The sequence below is a fragment of the Camarhynchus parvulus genome, chromosome Z (genome assembly GCF_901933205.1).
Source record: "Camarhynchus parvulus chromosome Z, STF_HiC, whole genome shotgun sequence".
Lineage (NCBI taxonomy): Eukaryota > Metazoa > Chordata > Aves > Passeriformes > Thraupidae > Camarhynchus > Camarhynchus parvulus.
Genome location: NC_044601.1, coordinates 61,113,332 through 61,134,530, shown reverse-complemented (window position 1 = coordinate 61,134,530; position 21,199 = coordinate 61,113,332). Strand labels below are relative to the sequence as shown.

The 21,199-nt window shown below is 40.6% G+C and overlaps 1 protein-coding gene across 10 annotated transcripts in view; it reads left to right on the top strand.

Annotated features, from left to right (window-relative positions):
* UNC13B (unc-13 homolog B) overlaps window positions 1-21,199 on the top strand; it is a 207,969-nt gene that overhangs the window by 110,504 nt on the left and 76,266 nt on the right. For 6 of the 10 annotated variants that reach the window (XM_030969552.1, XM_030969548.1, XM_030969542.1 and 3 more), the window contains 5 exons: window positions 11,603-11,649; window positions 15,938-16,016; window positions 16,782-16,787; window positions 17,735-17,809; window positions 18,447-18,666. In XM_030969552.1, the coding sequence (XP_030825412.1) occupies window positions 11,603-11,649; window positions 15,938-16,016; window positions 16,782-16,787; window positions 17,735-17,809; window positions 18,447-18,666 (427 nt within the window). The remainder of the gene's footprint in view (window positions 1-11,602; window positions 11,650-15,937; window positions 16,017-16,781; window positions 16,788-17,734; window positions 17,810-18,446; window positions 18,667-21,199) is intronic. The other 4 variants (XM_030969550.1, XM_030969546.1, XM_030969549.1 and 1 more) reach the window with 1 other exon arrangement.

The following is a 21,199-nucleotide window of genomic DNA, read 5'->3' as shown; positions in this document are numbered from 1 at the left end:
ATGATGACAACACGCTTATGCTGACCAGTTCAGGTATGGGTGGCAGCTCTGACTACTTTGCAGAAACCCCTCCTAGTCAGTCCTCTGAGAGCCAGGCAAATGCAAATGTCAACAGTGAAGTGTCTGCTCAGATGCAATTTGCTCCTTCCAGTCTTTCCTCTGTTTCATATGAGCCTCCTGTTTCCAGTGTGCTGCCATCATCTGTCTGTGAAATCCCTGCTAGGCAGCAGTTACCTCCTGAGGAACTTGGAGAAGATGGGGACTGTCTACCTGAGCCAGGAAAGGAGTGCAGGCCCATGAGCCTTGACAAGGTGTGCGCAGAGACCATCTACCTGAACAAATGCATCAACAATTTCAAAAATGTGCTGAGGGAAAAGAGACAAATGCGTAGGAGACTCTTAAAAGAATTAGCACAGGAGGGAAACTGGATTTCTGCTGAGGAGACAAATTCAGGTAAAATGAAAAAATGTTTTTAAGGAGATGTCAAAATCTGGTATTTGTGCAGCCAACGGCCAACACTTCATTCTGTGGGTGAACTCTGAACATTTTGTGAGTTTATTAAAAGTTGTGAGCAAATAGTTACAAAGACAAGTACGTGTGCTGTACAACAGTACTGACAAAACCCCCTAAAATTTACTGTGTAACATGCTGAAATGCCAGTTAGCAAGCTTCGACTTTTTTTTTCTTTTTTTTCTTTGAGAGAGGAAGATTTGCACTGCTTCTTCCAAATAGCAGGTGTTGAGGTTTTTCGTCATAATTCGTGACTTGGTTTCTTGTTAAATATAATAGCTAAGACATGTGATAACAAAGTGTGCATTTGAGCTATAAGTAGCCAGATTTGCAGTTTTGAGAGTTGAGTGGATCTAGACTTCAAGTGACTCTGTCACAAAGTGGGAGTTCTCAGTGTTTAATCACTTCTAGATATTATCCTAGTAGAGACCTTTAAAATAATAAATACTACTACTAATAATAATTTTAAAACTGGAATGTTTAAACTTGTATTTTGATATTGTTCCCATAACTTGTCTATGAAATGGATAATTTTTGTTTCTGGGGAACTATATCCCTTATTTCCAGCACAGATTTTGAAATGTGTGACCAAAGCAGATGTGAGCTGATGCAGTGGTGGAGCAGTGTTGCTAAACTCATTTCCTGAGTCTGTGGGAGATAGAGCTGACTGGCATCTTTTGATGGGACATGTTTTGACAGCCTTGATTTGGTAAAACAGAACCTAAAGTTGAAGTGTAGGTCCATCTTCCCCCTTCCTCTCCAGGCAGTGAGAAGGCTTTCTCAGTGTGATCCCTGTGAGTCACTACACAGTTAAGGAAAGAGGCTTTGTTTCAGGAGTGGAAGTTATTTTAACTACATCTTGAAATCTTCATGTGAACATGAAATCTTGTTGTGAACTTCCTTGTATCAAATACTGAGTTCACTCTTCTTTTAATCATGGAAGCTGGTCAGAATGATCAGGGGGCTCTCCTCGCTGCTGAAGGAGTCATCTAACGCCAAGTGCTTTTCCAGTGACTCTGCTTTCACTGTGAAGAAACAATCTGTCAACACATACTTGATTTCTGTACCAGTCATCCTCTCAGTTATGCAGATCATAAAGCTGGTAATCAGCTCTCTGCTTTATTGATTTATGCAAGGTCTTTAGTATAGAGTTGGCTCAAACAGTACGTTTTTAATGAGGGAAACGATGGGATTTGTTAGTGGGCTTAGCACAGATACTTTTTTTTTTGGGTAATGTTTGTGTGATGCTCAAGTCCTGGACATATGTCCTAATTTTAGAACCTGAGAGAACAGGCAGTGGTTTGGATTAGCATGTGCCACAGTACAGCAGAAGTACTGAAATAGCCTGTTTCTGAATGTGAAAGGAGGCTGCTCATCTCAGCAGAGTTTGAGCAGCACAGGCATGTTCACAAGGCAAGAAGTAGCCAAAACAATTGAGAAGGAGGAACAGAGCTGCACTTTGTACCTTAGATCTGGCTCCAGGATGAAGATTTCTTGTCTGGTTCAGTTCTCTTGAACATCATCCAGTGATGTGACAAAAAATTGGTGGTACTTGTGTGCCACTCCCATAAGGATAGATCTATAGTAGATTTGTCAATTGAAGCTATAAAAATCAGTGTGTGATGAAGTCACAATGTAGGAAATGTACTCTGAGAGACAGAAGGACTCAAAGATAGTGGGAAAAAGTGTATGGAGGATAAGAAAAGAAGGACCTTGGGGAAAAAACCTGGAGATGCCAGGAAGCAAAGCAGCCCAGACCCTGACAGCTAGACAGGGAAAGAGTTGGAACTAGATTATCTTTAAGGTCTCTTCCAACACAAAACATTCTGTGATTCTGTGACTCTCTGAAACAGTGTTGTTTTGGCATGCATTTTTCAAGAAACAGAAACTGCAGTTCTATGTCCTGTTTCTATGTACTCAAGTTTGAGCCAGGCTTTTATTTTCTTCCTTTCAAAAAAGCATCATACCTGGAATGCAGCGAAATGTTGTTGGTTTGCTTTTTTCCCCAGCTGTAGATGAGTGTTTCTGTCTTACTTTAAAAATGTAATTTGCTGTTAATAGCCTTTTCAGTTCCCAGATAAGGTCCACTGAAAACCCAGTTCTGCAGCTGTTTTTTGGTTCTGAACCTAAACCTCACATTTGCTCAGAAGTTCAGTTCAAGGTATTTTCTTAAATGTGGTTGGCAACAGCCTACAGCAAAGGAATGGAAGATAAGTTTGAAGGTGTTGGTAAATATGCATGTTTTGGTGAATCAGAGATGATGCACTGGCATAAAGGTTTAAATTATTTATAGTTGAACACAGATGCAAATTACTGAAAGAACTTGGAACTTGGCAGATGCATATAAATAATTGTTGTGTTTAATTGGAAGTCAAAAGAAAAAAAATAAAATATTCCCTGAAAATCTGAGGAAGCTTTTAAAGCTTGAATTTGAAAAAAAAAAGATAAAAAGTGCAAGTGAAGAAGATGATAGTTTGAATTTGTTTAAAGTAAAGCACTGAAATGCTAGAGGTTTTATGATATTTAAGGTGACTGCTCAAAAGTGAAATTGTGAAAGAATTCTGTGATCAGGGTTTAGCCGAGTTAGTCACCATTGATGAAGCTGTGAGTGCACGTGCTGTAGTAAGACACAAGATTTTAAATCTGTGTCTGCAGTTACTCAGAGCTTTGCCAAATTTTACATTTGGCCTGAAACTGTCCCTAACTGCCTTAAATTGATGGGCCTCAGAAATCAAAGATTATTATGGATTTTAAGCCAAAATGTTTTTTTGTGTGTTTTTTTTTAATTATCCAAAAATTAGTCTAATGCAAAATGTGTTGGTTTGTATTTGTATAAAAATAAGTTTGACCTACATTTGAGAGGCTTCTAGTGCCCTGAGGTCTTAAAATTTGGCAGTGCTAGCCTGTGTCAAGGAATTTTCTGTGGAAAATCAACCCCAAATGAGCGGAGTGAATACGCTTTTGAAAAATATGTAGTTTGCATATGCTCACTGGTAGCTTGCTACTGTTGAGCTGTTGCTTTGCCAGAGACTCCATCTGTCCTCAGTGTTTTCCAGCCAGGGCCTAAAAGCAGGGTTTCCCTGCTCAACGTGACTGAGAGCCACAGCAGACCTGAGAGGAGACACAAGTCCAGGTCTCCCGCATCTTCTGTGCTTCAAGACTCCACAGGAGAGGCCAGGAAGGAGTAGAGTTCAAATGCAAAGGAATTAAAAACCCAGGAATGAGGGATGCCTGGATCTTCCCGAGACACACTGAAACGACCCCAGGGACCAAGTCAGGAGAGATTTGGCATGAGTTGGAAGGGCTTCGGGTGATTGTGTAAAAAGAAGGACAAAACCAAAGGACTTAATGTGGAATTGTGTCTGTCTAGGTGAAAAGGTTTTGCTTAATTAAACAGGACAGGCAGGGTTACTTTAGAGAACAGTCAGAAGGGTCCATGCCAAACAAAACACATTCTCATCTGAGTCTGGAAGAGACCACAGATTTCCTCAGTTTCTCCAGGTCAGCTGGTCTGTGCAGAGCAGACTGCCAAAACAGCTCTTGTGCCACACCGGTGGTTGCAGTATCCTGCTGCTTGTGATTTCACCTCCTTTAGCTCCAAAGGTGAAGCCTGCAGGGTGGTCCAGAGGCTTTCTGTCCTAGTGAGCATCCATGCAGGCATGTCTTAAGGTGGAAAACAGAATTTTTATTTTAGCTACAATCCAGCACTTTGTTTTCTAAAGTAATTTGATTTCTCCTTAGCAATTGAGTTAAAATAGCTTCTCTATTTTCCTGTCTTAGTGATTGCATGTCTGTAATTACACCCGTATAGACAGTAACTTCAAAAACTATTTTTGCTTTTAAACCAATTTGAGTGTCTTCTGTTGCCATGAAGATATTCCTTCCCCACCATCTTTCATACACAAATGAGTAATAGGATTCTTCCGTGCAGATAGAGAATTATCTGATTGGAAGACTTAAAAAATATCATGTCTGTACCGGAAGTTTTGAGTATGACTCTCATGTAACTTTACTAGCCTTGAAATTGCCTATCCATAAACATGAGATTTCGTGTAGGAGGCTTCAGGATTTTTTTATTTTTTTTTGATCAGAGGAAAATTGCCTAGATGTATAAACTCAGAAGATATCTCTCTGCATTATGATATTTGCAAAAACAAAATGTGTTCCGTGGGAGCTGCCAGTTTCCTTGTACTGGGCAAAATATACAGGGAGTGAGGAAGGGAGCAAGGGGGATGTTTCAGATGCAAGGATGCAGGCAGTGGATGCAGTCTGTGGGAGAGGGAAACAAATTTGTTCCTCCCTATAATAGATCCAGATCCATTTTTTCCTGTATGATAAATGACAGCTCCAATTCTGTGTTAAGATTACTTAAAATTTTTCATTTAATGAAACAGGAACTCTAGAAAGAGCTCTCAAAAACATATATTTTAATGCATGTGAAGTTATGGATAAAATTTGATGAGTTTAACTTGAGGTTGTCTGTGAGAGATTAATTGTCTGGTGCATGTCCCAGGAAGCACATGGGAAAACTCTGCTGCATGAATGTGTTATCAACTTGAGGCAAACCTTTACCCCAGTTTCTATAAAAATCACTGTACAGAACTAATGGCAGAAATCTGGTCTACTAACTTTTGTTCCTCTCCTTCTTGTGTTTTTTTTTCTTTCTTTCTTTGCAGAAGGAGGTAGAGGAGAGCTCCAGGTTGTACATGTTGTCCCTTGTAAACAGCATCTCTTTCTGAAACCCCTGTGTGTGTGTCTCCTCTTCCTGTAGCCAATTGCTCCTGCTGAGGCGCTGAGATTGAGTTTAGCATGTCGTGATTGTCTGAGGCATTGTTAACACTGTGCATGAGTAAAGAGTCTGTTCAGTGCCTATGACCTTGTACAAAGAGGAAAACATGAATGCTTGGAGTGATCTCCTCCCTTTGGTGCTCTGTGGGGTGTGTGTAATGTGCACAGGCACCACGTTAGTAGAGGACAAGTTGTTCATCTTGTCTTTTCCAGTCTTCCTCTTTATGGACCTTGTTTAAACCAAGTATTTCCTCATTTTTCTTCAGTTATATTATTTCATTTCATCTCTGTCTGGCTTGTCCACTTTCATCAATTAAAGTCAAAAATATGTCTGGGCCGTAGTAGTGAGATTAATCAAACCTGGATGCTGAAAGACGTCTGCTACAAGTCCTGTGCCTTTTTAGGTGGTCACTTTGCCTTGAGCCAGGGTCCTGTGCCCCATGGGAAAGGCAGAACCTTCTCCTTAATACATACAGTTGTTGTCTTTCTAGTCATGGACTGGTTACCTCTGCCCATTATCCTGTGGGCAACAGGTAACTCTTTCCTCCTAGGAAGATCTGCAGAATTGTTTTGTTGACTGCTGTGTGCTTTGTCAACAATTGTGTTAGCAACTGTATCTTACATAGAGAAATTACTGGCTTTTGGAATCTCAGCTCTTTTATTTTCATGACTCTGTGCTGTGTGTATTCAGTGCCTGCTGTGCTTCCCCCTCTCCTGTAGCTGTATAAATAAGGCAAAACTGGCTTCCAGGAGAAGCTGAACCTTGCACGGATTTTTGGGCCTCTATGCAGATGTTATCCCTTGAGTCCGATGAACTTGCGTTTCTAAGCTTTATTAGCTCATATATCAGCAGTTTTGTTTCCTTCTTACTGGTAAATATCTGTCAATTAATACTTTTTCAGGAATGCAGAGATACCTGGTGTCAAATATTGGTGTTAAATACAGTCCCCTTTTGACTTCAGGGCAAAACCACTGTAAACCTCCTTTAAACTGTTCATCTGGCAGCTAGAAAGGTGGTACTGGATGATACATCAGTTGGAAGGAGCTTCCTTTGGGGCTCTTCAGCCCTTAATAAATGGATGCTATTGCAGAATACAGAATGAATTTAAAATAATCCCTTGACTTGTTGAAGCTTTGGATTCCATGTAAAATGCAGCATACTTGAGTGAATGAAGACATTGAACCACATGACTGACTTAATTGGGAAGATTTAGTTCAGTCCGACTCTGTTAATGCCAATGAAGAAATGCACTAATTAGGCATGACGAGAAGTTTAATTTAGTCAGTTGCTCCTTGTTTTAGCCTAATTCAGATTAACCTATATCTAACTGAGGGTTTTGAGGTTTAATAATAAAACATGGTATTTGAAAACAAGCTAGGATGATTTTCAAAACAAATAAGATGTCATTATTGATTTTTTTATCTGTTTAAATAAAGCAGCATAAAGCAGCTTTACATGTTTTACATCTGATTTATATTTTAAGAGGATAATGTGCTAGACACAGTACTTAGATGTGATGGAAAATTACATTGTTATGAAGCCTTTTATGTGGAGAACTAGATTTATATAAAAGGCTAACAGATCTGTGGATTTTCTTTCTTTCCCTTATGATGCTCCAGACTTTGTGATTTATTTTATTTATTTTTTACCCCTCTGTCCATTTTATGGACTTCGCTTCTACAGAAGTGTATGATTGTTTGTTTTGTCCATTAAAGTATCTTTTTGTGCATGAGAGAATTTGCAAAATTTTAGAATTGCAGCTTTGTTAAATAACTTCTCAAGTTACTTGTAAGCCCAGCTGCCGCTTTTCCTTAGTAAGCAAAACTCCTGTTGTTTCCTTTAGGCTTCACCAAACATTGACTTCCCTGTGACTGAATATTTTGCCTTAAGTAACCATGTCTGTTGCCTTGTTTAATCCAGGGCCTTCAATTTATGCTGCTCTGTCACTGACATAGTTTTTCTTACTGGTTTTTTGTTGATAAGAGACTTTAATTACTTGGAGGAGACCTTTCAGCAGTTGTTTGTGGTATACTATACAGCTTTACTGTGGATGAATATACTGCAGTACTAGGGGTGACAAGCACTTCCCCATTTTAAAGTATTTGTTGGATAGTAGGTACAAAAATGTCATCCACCAGCATCAAAATTTTTTTAAAACTCAAATAAGGATGTCATGGCCTGTTTTATTTACATGTTTGTTTCTCCATTTTTTCAGTGCTCTTATATGTGCTTACTGGAGGTTAAAAAAAAATTAAATTTCAGATTCAGTCGGATGTGGCTGCTTTCAAGGAAAGATCAAGTGACAGAGCTGTGCAGAGAAGGCCATGAGCCAGCAAAACACTTTCTGTGACTTGCAGCATGTGGATGGATGACAGGGTGTTAAATGTGTCCGCTTTCCCTTTGCCTTCCCATTTGTCCTTGGGAAAGACAGTGTTAAAAACACTCACAGGTGTTGCAGTGCTCTTCTCACCTGCCTGTTGTTCTGCTGCTTGCCCAGGCTCTGACCAGCTCAGGCTGCTGCTGTGGGCTGAACTTGAAGAGACTCGTGGCTGGTGACAAGTCCCAGGGCAGCTGCTGGAGCCCTTCTGTGTCCTGGCATGAGTGCTGCCTTTGGAGAGTTGGAAACTCACCACCTGCAGCAAATCCATCTGGAGAGACAATACTAGTGTTTGCTTTCTTTAAATTAGGAGGAATATGTGAAGAGTTCTTATCCCCAAGAGGGGTGGAAACTGTGGATTACTTTGTTCAGCTGGCATTGATGGAGATGTCTTAAACCCTCATGACAGCACATGTAGCTAATACAGCCTCTGGTTCTTTGACTACTCTTGCACTTTGTCAGTGCAAGAAGGGACTGCAGAGGACTTCTTGGTGACTGCCACTGTGTGATATTATGCCATTTCCTTTAAAATAAACCTCCAAATGTCATTCTGTAGAAGTGTTATGGTTTGGTGTTGGCTTGTCCTTTTGAAAGGCTTCTACAGAGCTGTTGTCATGACACACCTTTGAATTTTCATCCTCTTTTTAGCTGTAGTTCTCCTATTCACCTGCCTGTTGAACAAGCACAGGAATAGGTTCTTTTTGCTAGAGTAAGCAAGATGTTTTGTTCTTCTCCTTATAGGATTGTGTTTACATACTCCAACTGCTTTTGCCATTTTCCTTTGTGATTATTTTTTACTTTGATGCAGAATAAAAAGATTTCATATGCTTTTCTGAAGGAATCTTGCCAACGTAGTACAAAGGTATTTATGCTTTTACTTCTGTGGAGACATTTCATTGGACTTACTCTATGAATTATGTTCTGTTCCTGCCTGGCAGCTGTATCATAGGGGCTTATGGTCAGTGTGATGACTAGAACTCAAATCCATTGTTTCATGCTTTTATCCACTGAGGAACACTTTTTTATCAGTCAAATTCATGGCAGCCTTTGGGGCTTTGACCTTGCCATTTTTTCATGTTTGATCCTCCATTGTTGAAGTATTTACTGCCATCAGTTCTTTCTACTGGACCTATGAGTTCAGTGTCAATAATTCTCCTGGGTTTGTCACTTCCAGATTTTATCAGGAGATCCTACTTACTCCCACTAGCTTCCTTATTGCGTTGTCCATGACTGGCTCAGTTACAGTTACTTGTTTATCCACCTGAAAGCTCATTCCACCTCCTCAGCTTATCCGGTCTTTATTAACGTCACATGGCACTGTATCAAAAGGGTTTTTTTGAAATGAAAATTCAGTTCATCATTCATTTTATAGTTAGAGAAAAATAATTGCTTTGTGAAACAAAACCTGTTTTTCAGAAGCCTCCATCTTAATTCTTTCCTTCATGTTTGCTCAGAACCCTTTCAAGCTTTTGAAGCCGTTAATGGTCCTACACTAATTTGGATCACATTTCCTTCCTCCACACATACACACTTTAACTGTGAGTACTGCACTGGCTCTTCTACAGTCTCAAGGCATCAGCCCTCGTTTGATGGATGTCAGGTGCTGGTTCTCTTGGCATTTTCTCAGGGAGAAGGCTGCCTGGAACAAATTAGCTCTTTACTTTGCTTTCAGCAGGTGATAACTCCTGCTTTCACACAGCCATCACCTGCTTTGGCCCTGCATCAATATTGCCGCTTACTGAAAGCTTTTTCTTTTGTTTTGTGCTATTATGCCCAGATGATTTTCAGTCTTGACACGAGAGAAGCTCTGCTTTTTGTTTTTATTCACACGTCTGAAAGACCTGGTAAAAAAAAATTATATTTTTGCTCATTTCTTTAAATGATCTGGAATTCCTGGCAAGTTTTACTTGCACATCACAAAGCTGGGACATGATGTAGGTTTGTTTCCTGATCATACTTTCTGCCTTCCCCACGTCCACATTCCTGGATGTTCTCTGTTGACCTGTAGTTGCCTGTAGGAAATTGCTTAACTAGGCAACAACTTTCCCTATATCTTTCCTTCCCCCTTATTCCCAGATTCTTGATGCTCTTGTAGTCTCCAGTCTGCAGTGAGCACACTGTTTTGTGGTCTGTTAATGTCTGAAATATCAGTATTTCATTATCACGTGAAATGATTGAAAACCTTGTTATTACTGACTTCTGCCATCAATGTTGCCACGTTTGTGTTTGTCATTCTCTGTCATTCAGCACAGCTGAGCCAGTGGTGTCAAGCTCGGTTCAGTATGAAACCTTGGTCCATTTTAGTGTTGCTTTCTAACCACAGCTCTTCCAAGTATTCAGATGCAAAGGTAGAGCTGTCCTCCCCTGTGTGCTCAGAAGGATCTGGTTGCATTTACTTCATGAAATCTCTCTTGACCATCAGTTGGTTCAGATCCCTCTGGAGAAAATGCAGATTTCAGGCTGAGGGGTTTTGGTAGCAAAGCTTGGTGGAGCCTGGTGTGCTGCTGCAGCTGTGAGGAAACGTGCATGGTACTGGACTGTGGATCTGGGCCCCTTCCTGCTCTGATCATGCCCATTCCGTTATGGATAACATTGTACTGTTCAGTCTGTTTAAATACATAAGAATAAACATTACTAATAGGTAGTCTTTAAATCTGCAAATTCCCTAATTTGTAGGACTCAAAAATACAAGGTTTGGACATTTGCTTCTGTTCAAGTTGTTACCTCAAAGATAACTTCTTTCCTTGGTTATTTCAGCTCTTCTTGGGAGTCTTTGTCACCTGTGAACAGTGTGGGGTTGCACAACTCACACAGAGCATAGGTTAGAAAAAGAAAAGGAAAATAAAAAAACTTTCTTCTGGGGCTGTGCTCCTTTATCTTGCATAGAGTTGGATCCTATTTCCTGACTCAAGCTTCTTACTTTGTTGACTCTCAGGTTGTGAGTTCCATGGCTGGAAATGCTTTCTTTTTCACTGTATGCAAGTTGCAGCCTCCTTTTCCTCGTGGTAGATGTCGTTATCTGGGGTTGGAGTTTTAGCTATTAGCATCATGACCTGCTTAGTCCTTTGTGAAAGCAGCATTTCTTTCAGGGAGTGCAGGAGAACATATGACCTGTGAACTGAAACAAAGAGGTTTCTAGTTATGGATAGCTATTTTCTCCTTATCCAGAACCTATTGTTTCTTCCAGGTACATTGCAAGTGTTCAAATACTTATCACTTCTAATTAGTCCACTCAAGATCCGCAGAGAAACACTCTATGAATGTAGTCTTAATGTGAACATGAAAACATGGTTTGAATTCATAAATATGGATCCCCGCATTTGCAGTCTGTGGTGTTTTCCATCACGCTGTGGAATCCCAGTTGACCTGCAGGTGGTGGCCCTTGTTTCATGTCTGTTAGAAGCGAAATACTTTTAAATAAATGAGTGAAGCTGTAATGGGACCTCTCTGCTTGGGAGACTAAAGAGTCTTTGCATTTGGGCACGAGCAAAGCTCACAAGTGTTCATAGAGAGGTTCATGTTAAACTGTCATTTGTGCATTTCATAGAAGGGCTTTTAATTTATAACATCTTCATTGTGCCCACATTCATGTTAAGTGGTGACCTGTAGTAACAGGAGCTCTACAATAGCTTGTTGGAGTTGGAAAAAAAGAAAATGTTTGTCTTCAAGACTGCCTTTTGAGTGTGGAGTTGCACTGAACAGGCTCTTCAGGTTCTAGTCCTCGCTGTTCAATGAAATTGCATAGTCTGTCTGTGTCTGTATGACTTACCCTGACATCTTGGTCATTGGAGGGGCTTGAACGAGTTTCTGTATGCATTTGCCTGCATGCAGTGTGGTCTGTTACCCTTTCTGCAGAATACAATGCAAATGTTTCTGGAAACTAATTTCATGGTTTTGCTTTTTTTTTTTCCCTTCTCCCACTTCAGGGCCAAGATGAGGCTGATCCATCAAAACCACCCTGGCTCAAAGGAGGGTAAGTGGTATTTTGAGACCTTTTATCCCTGTATTTATAATCAGAGTGTACTTTAGAAGTCTGCAGTTCAGTCTAAGTAAAAATAGTATTCATGATGTTTTTAATAAAATAATCAAGTGGCCAAGCCTCACTGGAGGCCAGGCTGCTGCTGTATGTCAGTCTCTTCTAATGCAGTGGAGGTGGGAGATGCAGCTCTTCCACAGAGACCTGTGGTTAAGAGCAAGGCTATAGCTGCAATGTATAATCTATAATGTGTTGGTGGCAAGTGCTTATGGCAGCAGTATTAAATAATTGCTGCTGAGCACCTCAGAGTGGTCCCCATGAAATCCTTTCTCCTGGATCATTCATTGGTGGCAGCAGAGGGGAAAGAGTAGCTCTGAAGGAGTGCTGTGTCTTCTGCTCTTAAAAGAAGATGGTAGGTTTGGGGGAGTCTTCCATATTTGCAGCGATTCATTGTAGTAGTTAAAACTGCACTAACTCTAGAAATTATTGCAGTCTGTATTTTTAAAGCATTGCTCATCATGCCTGTTTTGCACAGATGAGAGTGATCAGGTCGTGCATTCTCTCCACAGCACACTGCTTGCAGCAAATGAAACAGACAAATTCTGTTTGTAATTGCAGTGTGACACTCTGTGGTAATAGGTGCTAGCATGGGATCCTCTCTCTGGGATCCTCTGGCAGGAAAAAGACAGTGACACATTTTACAGGTTATGTACCTGGTACATGGTCAGGGTGATTTGGTTTGATGGTGGGGCACCCATTAGGAGCTGTCAGTCAGCAGCAGCAAGATTCGCCCTGAAATCTCAGCCAGATGTTGGCTTGCTTAAGTTAATTCTCATACTACTGAAGGAAGCTTCCCTAATAAAACATAAAGTTAAATTGGAGGCTTCATTATATGGCTTTCTCCTTTCGGAGTCATTGTTCTGTGGTGTTGGTATTCCCACAAATCGTCACCTGCAGATGCCTGGAGCTGCCTAGCAACCCTCTGCTTTTCCCAAGGAACCTGGGACTGAGTGAGTGGGCTGCTGGAGAATTGGCAATTTGCAGGAGCAGGAGGCAGTGATTTATTGTAACTATAAAGAGCACCTTCTCCTGCTTTAACAAGGAGACGGTGTACTCAGTTTATTGGTTCATGCACATCAAATTATTTCCTAGCCTGAAAGGTAGATACACCTACAAGTCCTGAATTATTTAAACATCTGTTGTCAATTCGAGGCATTGTTTGCTCTAGTCTGTAATTTTTTTCTTTTCTGTGCAAGATACAGCTAACCAGTCTGGCTCATGTAGTTTTGACAAAAGTTTGTCATACTCACTCATCCCATGCAAGAGATTCCCAGAGAACGTGGTTGTGGGAGGTAAACCTTTAATTCAACCCTTGGCCACATTTTGGCTTATTAGCCTCAAAGTATATTAAATTATTTTTGTTTGGAGTTGTTCTTTCAATGGGAAGATTACAGTTGTGGTGTCCTTTGAAGGAAGTAGGCATCCTCTGTTATTGCAAACCACCTTAGCTTGCTTAGATTGTCAAGATTTAATGGAAACCTCTGTGTGATACAACTTGTATTAAAAGATGAATACATGCTTCAAGCAATTTTCATTTATAGTATAATGCAGCAGGAGCTCCCTGTCTGTAATCACTGGCTTTGGAGATATCACTTCAAAAGAAAATGTACAATTGGTATTGTGGATCAGTCTCTGAGTGTAGTATCTCATATCTGTATCTTTTATTTATTAGTGCAAATTATCTTCTCATACAGAAATGCTATTCACTCCTCAATACAGCTCTCTATAATGCTATAAATATTACATCCTCTGCAGAGGAGAGTTATCCTATTACATATAAAACTGCACTGTGCACATTTGAGGCACTGTCAATTCTTCTGTTATTAAGTGAGGTAGCAGTTGTGCTTGAATAAAAGGACTGAGGTAGCTAAAAGCACAACACTTTTGAGAATTAGGAATTGTTGTTGAATTTTTTTATTAATATTAACAAGCCGAAAGCAGGTCATCTGAGTGTGTAACTATATGTGTACTAGTATACCTCTCTTCAGTGACAAATACAAGCACCTTTCAAATACATTTGTCATCCTGGCTTGCCACTGTTTCTGTCATAAACTTCAATCTATCAAAAATATTTTGCAACAAACCAAGTTGTAACTAGACATGTTTCTCAAGCACAATAATTTATATAGGCTCATCTTGAATTTATAAAGCATGCAATTTTAATGTTCCTCTTCTTTCATGGGAAATGTCAGAGTATCACAGTTTCCTTTCAATTAAATTAGAAAAAAAATTGAAATCGATTAGGAAAAAGCTGTTAGCCAGGAGCATTAACTCTGGAGTTTTACTTGTGATCATTTTGTTGAATCTTTTCAGGTTATATACTCTCCCTTTCAATTTTATATATGCTTTTATAATTCCAGGGATTTACACAAGTCCTTGATGCAAAGCTTATCAATAAGCTGTGTTGTGGTTCAAGTAATTCCGGGATTCTCTGCATCATCTGAGTAGTCTGCCATGACACCTATTTTGCCTCAGAACAGTATCATCAGTATCAGAAAGGTTTTGTAGCATAAGGGCAGCAGACACATGTGGCAATGTAAACATATTTCTTACTTCTTTATGTGGGTGAGATTTTTCTGTAATAAGTGAGAAGGGATTTTTGCAGTATGACTTGGTCAAAAAGTTTTTCTGGAATTCTCTATTGGAAATGATGATAGCCTCTAGTAAAAAAACACAGCATGGTCTTGCTGTGAGGATTTCCAGTGTTGGAAACCTGCACTGTTGGAAAACTGGGGAGCTGACACGGCTCTTGCAGTTACACGTGACTGCTCACCTTCCCACCAGGCTTGTTCAGCCAGCAGCAGCTGTCAGCTCAGCCATGGCTTGGACGCGTCACCCTCCTACGCCCCATCAAAAAAGTCAATTATACTATTACAATTCTGTCACATGTTTCTCTAATAATGGACCTCTTTCCTCTTTGTCACAGGCTCATGCTAGGCTGTGTTGTGACATCCTTGTCCATTCTCAAGCTGTAGCATATGTTTGGTCACGCTGGATGTTTTGTTGTTTGGTGGTTTTCGCTGTATTTAAGGGGGCTTGAGTAGGCCCTGCACTCTAATGGCTGCAGGTTGCCTCTTGTCATTTATCAACCTCACAATTTTCACGGCATGTGTGAATTTGTAGTGGCAGTTTGATTTCCTAGATTATTTGGAAAGGTAGTTTTTATGGCTGTATGAACAGTTTGTCCCACACTCCTTTTTCCTGTAATTTTCCTGCAGAGCATTCTGACTGGGTATGTTGTACCACATCAACAAAATAACCAGGCTGAAATTGCCAGCCAGTTTATCACACAAATACCGAAACATGTAAGCCAGAGTGGCAGGGAGTGGAGACAAGTGGCTAAAGATGGAGAGACAGAGGGTTCTCTTGCAGTCTCTGTAATCAGGAAGACCTCAGAAGCCATATTCTTAATGTTAGCGAGGCCTGAGACCAGAGTGGAGATGGGGAGGGTGAGAGAGACACTGAGAGGTCCTGTGGATTTTGCCTGCTGGGCTGAGTGTTCATTGTGGGGAGGAAGCTACGGCAGAGAGGTCTGTGCTCAGTTTCCAGCTTTAGGAAAAAGCATTATCTAAAGTCCTTAGAGAGGGATGCATTTACTGGAGGCCTTTAAGCTGGATTAAGAGACCATCTTCACGTACAGGGGTACATCCATGTGGTGTTACCAGTAAGTGGTAGGATCCAGGTATAATTATCCAGGCTGGTCTCATTGGGAAGGGGAAGTAGGTCAGAGTGTTTTATTTCATCAGGCTGTGACTGTTGCTGGAGTAATCACCCTTTTGCTTCATTGTCACTTCTGCCAGCAAATGCTATCTCTTGTGTGTACACATCTGCATGGCTTGAAATGCTGAGCACCACAAATGATCTCTTTTATAGAAACAAAAATAATATATTTTCTCCTCTGATGTCAGTTTTTTCCTAACAATTATATGGTCCTCAGGGGCCAGTATTAAGTGTTAATTCTAGACTACAATCAGAAGATGGCAGCATCCTGCCTGGGGGCTGATCCTCTTTGTTGTGGTCCCTCCTAACCACCAGCACCAGGCAGGAATGTCTGGATTGTTGCATGTGAAGAAGATAAAAACTTAATCGTTTTTAGCATTAACTTTACACTTTCTTAAGTATAATCTTCTGGCTGTTTTTCTTGCTCCAGTAAAGCATCCTCCTCTTCACCCCTCCCAATCCTGAATTAATTAGTTTTTTTGGTTTTTTCCTCCTGAATTTCCAGGCCTGCAGGTGGTCTCTATGGCATTGATAGCATGCCTGATCTGCGCAAAAAAAAGCCAATTCCACTTGTCAGTGATCTGGTAAGAGATTTGTTTGTTTCTCTTCTGCCACACAGCATTTGCACAACTGGCTTTACTTTCTTGATATATGGGCACATTCATTGTCACTTCAAGAAGCTCAAGCATTTTATTAAATTAATTCTTATACTAAAGGGTTAGGAGTACTGCTTGAAAAATCTCAATGAGAATGAGCTATGGTTTTATAGACAATTTCATTAATTTCACAGAATTAGGGTATTTTTCATGTTTTTATCCTTTCTATTTTACACAAAATATTTTATTATTTTTAGGCCTGCAGAATTTTAAAAGGTTTTCCTAAAAATCACATACCTTAGGGAAAGTTATAACATCCGTGTGAGGTTTGGCAGCTTACCAGAAGGCTGGAATTTTAGAGGATAGATAAATGAGCATATGTGGTTGGATTTTAAAAGCTATTTGCAATATTGCCAGTAGACTTCTGCACTTAGGAAGCATGTGAACCAAGTGAGTAATGAGGACAAGTTTCATATGCTTGTATGATAAGGCTTCTGCAGGACAAATGGTTTTCTGTTGGTTGTATTCAGTACACGTAGCGATTTCATACTTGAAAGAAATGCTGTAACAGCTGAAAGACCAAAGTTTCTATATCCTGTAATTCATGTGAAAAGATGCATACAATTTTGTCTGCCAGCTTACACATGGGCAGCTTGGCATGTGTCTAGCTAACTGCTTGTGTCTTAAATCGTTGCAATAATGGCATTAACTTGTGTTACTTCCCTTGAATGCATTCATTCTCTCTGTTCACAGGCCATGGTAAGTGGAGGTGAAGACTATCCATCAAGTCTTTACCAGAAAAAAAACCCCTTACTTTATGTTATTTCCCCCTCTACTTCTTTGCTTTTTGTTTGAGCCTACCTTATTGCAGTGAATGCGTATCCAATACTCTGTCCTGCTCCATCACTGTTGGAATGAACTTTTTCAGTTTCTCTTGAAACAACATAAAGCAGAACATAAGTGGTACAAAACTGATAGAGTTGAATGATTTCAAAGCAAATGCTGCTATCTTTAAGTATCCTTCTCTGCCTTCATGTTACTGGAGAGGCTGTAGAAATCCCTTGTATGCCACTGTGAGGTGCTGCAAAGACAGTGCCCTGTGCTGTCCACAGCTGCAAAGCAGTGCTGGCATGACGTGAAAGGCAGTATTCCGAGGGGAAAATGCAGTTCATTGTGTTCAGTGATGGCTGATGAATGTGATACACTGTCACATTCAAACCTCTGCTCCCAACTCACTCCCCTTTCTTTTATCCTTGTTACTTGCAACCTCTTTACTGTCACATTTTGGGGTGTTGTATGTTTTGTAAAGATGGTGAAATAATCTCCCTTTGGATATGAATGAAGTTAGATACACAAAAGTGAGTCTGTTGTAGTGACCTCAGACGGCAGAAGGGCTACTGTTGCTACCAGAAAGTAAAAGTGGAGATGGGAACCGAGGTTTCATTGGCAATTCTTTCAGAGAAACAAATAGAAATTTACTAGAGTGAGACTGATTATGGACAGATGGAAACAAGTTGGGAGACCTTTCAGAGTATACATTTGACTCCTCTGAGATGTGAGCAGGCATTTAAGGAACCAACTCAAATGCAGTAGATTGCTGGTTTGGTGTCTGGCATGACAGAGTCCCCTTGCTCACATCTCTGGGCATGTAATGCCATTGCACTTGTAAATGTTGGTGGTGAATAACAAACTTTCTTCTTCCCTAGTCACTGGTTCAGTCCCGAAAAGCCGGAATTACCTCAGCAATGGCTACTAGAACATCTCTCAAAGATGAAGAGCTGGTAAGTGGGAGGGTTACTTGACTTTTCTTAATTCTGACTAAGCAAATTAAAGGGATTTGGCTCTCTGAGATTCAGAGCCAGCTTCACCTATGTCTGGAAATATAGATGCAAAGCTTCCTATATCATTTGGTCAAAGAAACTAAACACATAAAAGTAATATTTAATGTATCAATATAATTCTGAAAAATGTAGAAACACAGAATCATAGAATATGCTGAGTTGGAAAGGTGGACCCATCAGGATCATTGAGTTCAACTCCTGGTCCTGCATAGGACACCACAAGAGGCATCATCTGCCTTGATGGTGCTGTCAAACAGTTTTTGATCTCAGTAATCTTACCATTTCCTGCTGTGCTATGTACCATAAGGGACAGTGTGAAACTTGCTTTATTCAAGGTATTTCCCATCCACAAACATTAATTGTTGTCTTCCAGTTTTTTTAACGCCTGGGGAGAAATTTTGGAAGGTGAGGGGTGTCCTCTGACACTGCATATAAAAGTGTCATTCATTTGTCCACCTCAAATGTGTAGCTTTATAGCACTGGTCATGCCTTTTCCTATAAAACCCTTGTGTTAACCAGCAAAAATATGCTCAGTCACCTTCCCGGATATTGGTTTACATGTGCTCTTGCCTTTCAGAAATCTCATGTCTATAAGAAGACCTTGCAAGCCTTAATTTACCCCATCTCTTGTACAACCCCACACAACTTTGAAGTGTGGACAGCCACAACTCCTACCTACTGCTACGAGTGTGAGGGGCTGCTGTGGGGCATCGCGCGGCAGGGAATGCGCTGTGGGGAGTGCGGGGTCAAGTGCCACGAGAAGTGCCAAGACCTGCTCAATGCTGACTGCCTGCAGAGTGAGTAGAGTTCAGTGGAGTGTGGCTGCTCCAGAAATTGTTGCCAGAGCCTTCCTAAATGTACTGCTGCTATCTCAGGGATCAGTGAAGCTGCAGTGATTGAAGTGACTGTGTGTTTTCTGAAAAGGTGCCATTGGGCTAAACCTACCTCCTTGAGGCACAGAAGCTCCACTGATGCAGAAATATTCTGCAGCATTGTGCTTGATGTCCTTTTAAAGAAGGTTCAATTCTTTACTCTTTCACATCTGTTCATTGGTTTTGGTTGGTTTTTTGATGGCTGGTTTGGTTTCTTGTTTTGTGTGCTCTGTTTGTGTCAGCTCAGGTTGTGTATTTGCTAGCATATCCTGCATTGAAGTATGGATTGGATGAAGAGGGTATGAGGCTGAAAATTCTGACATTTGTTCTCTCCCCCCTGCCCTGGTATTGCAGTCAGGTTGCTTGTTCCAACCATCAGTCCGTGCCCCTCTTTTAAGCTTTTTAGAGCAGCACTGGGCTCATGCTTGAAGTGTAGAGTTCCTGGACTTAGCTTGGATTATCTGTACCAACAGCAGCCTGGGAAGGCGTTTTGTCTTTTCAACAGTAGGCCTGCTTGGCTGAACCACTTTAGAGACTTAGGGCTGAGTTAACAGAGATGGTGAGTCAGACACAAAGGTGTTGTTTGAGTATAAGGGCAGTATTTATTCTTCCTACTGGCATTTCTGATTATTTTGTTGGTGTAAAAAACTAAGTAAAAAACAAGTCATCTCTTCAAGGAACTCTGTAACTTTGCAGAAAAAAATGACACCTTATACAAACAATGGAGAAGTTTAAAAGGAATTTGTTTAAAGGGGGGGAAGAAAAAGAGAAAAAAGTATTCATTTAGTCATCTGCCTTGGTCCAGTTTTTCTTATTTGCTTGAAATACCATCTCTTAATTCAGTCTCAAATTTATATTCCTGCTTGAGAGCAAAATACCTCAGTCTAAATAGAATAGAAATTTCTTCCATGTGTGTTAAATGTTGAGTAGGAAGGTGTGGCTCTTTGTGTTCACTCACTTGACACTTTTGCCATTGTAACTTGATGGACTAAGTCTAAGGAATCAGAAAAGTTTGTGAAATATGAAGGGACTTATTGCAAATTCCTTTCAGCAATTCTACAAACTTGAAAAGCTGGATCTTGTGATCTGAATTGGGCTGCAGTTGTTTGGGAAAGCCAGGCTGAGTGATTCAGCAAGGGATACCAGTGAATCATAGGCCATTTGTTTTTTCTTACAACTCTTCTTAACACCCAAATGGATATTGTTTATACTTGTATTTTTGATGAGTGCAGAGTCTTGAAGTTGTCAATTAGGTCTAGGGCTATTTGCAATGGCTTATTTGTAAGACACATCTGATCCTGGCCAAACACCTCTGTCTCCCAGTTGCTCAGCAGTTCTAGATTTGTCTTTGAGAGCTGGGAGGTGAGTTTATATCATTTATTGCATCATTGGCACCTCGGCTTTGTTGAGACCTTTCTGTGACTAAGCAAAGAGCATTTGGTGCAGGAGAATGTAGTTTGGTCGTAGCTCAGTTTTCTGTCACAGTCTGATGTGCAGGGTCAGTTCCTGAGAATAACCTTTCTATTTCTGGAGTTCACCAGAACTCTCTGCTAACTGCTAATTTTCAGTATTTGAGGTGAAAATCTCAAGGCATCCAGGCTGGATTCAGATGCATACCCATGATGCTGTAATGCAAGGGAGTTGTGGTATCTTAGTAAGGGAGAAATCTGTGGAGAACAGAGGAGGATTAGATTTGCACCAGCAGCGGAGAGGAAACAGGCACAAAGCTGTTGTACAGAGCAGTGGTCCTGAAGTTGAAAACAACAGGGAAAAACCTCTGTATTAAAGAAATAGCTAATGACTCAGAGAAACTATGTTCCTGCAGAGGAGGGTTGTGGATATCCACGTTCAAGAAGGGAGACTGCGGATGGGAATAGATACTGGAGAGACTTCAATACTAATGGGAGAAATATGAGAATGTCTTGGATGATACAAGATTGTTAATCTTTTAAAAGAGATGCTTGGCAATCTGGAACAGGGGGGAAGGAATCATGCTGTTTCAAAAAAAAAAAAAATAGCTGTACTAGATCTTCCCTAATAGAATTTTTCTAAAGGGATGTTTTGGAGCCCAGGGCAGAGGTGTAGGAGATCTGCATGCAGTGCACCTGCTACGACTCTAGCTTACTCTTACAGTTTACAGATATCCGTGTCTTAAAGCCTTTCTGGGCAGCAGATACTGTTTCATAGCTGGCAGCAGTGGCTCTGTGAATTGGTTTAGTCCTTGTTTGAGCCTGATTTTGCTTTCGCCATGTTGGGGAAGAGGGAGATAAGCTACAGGGAGTAAGATGATCTTTTTAAGCTCATTGTTTACAAAAGAGTAAAAGGGCTAAGTTGGCTGTGAGAAAATCAAAGGTAGAAGACAGCTTCAGTGATTCAGACTCCCTGAGAACAGGGAGTCTCTGGAACTGAGACTCTGAAGAATAACCATGGGGGAAGGTTTTCTTATCTCTAGCTGTAA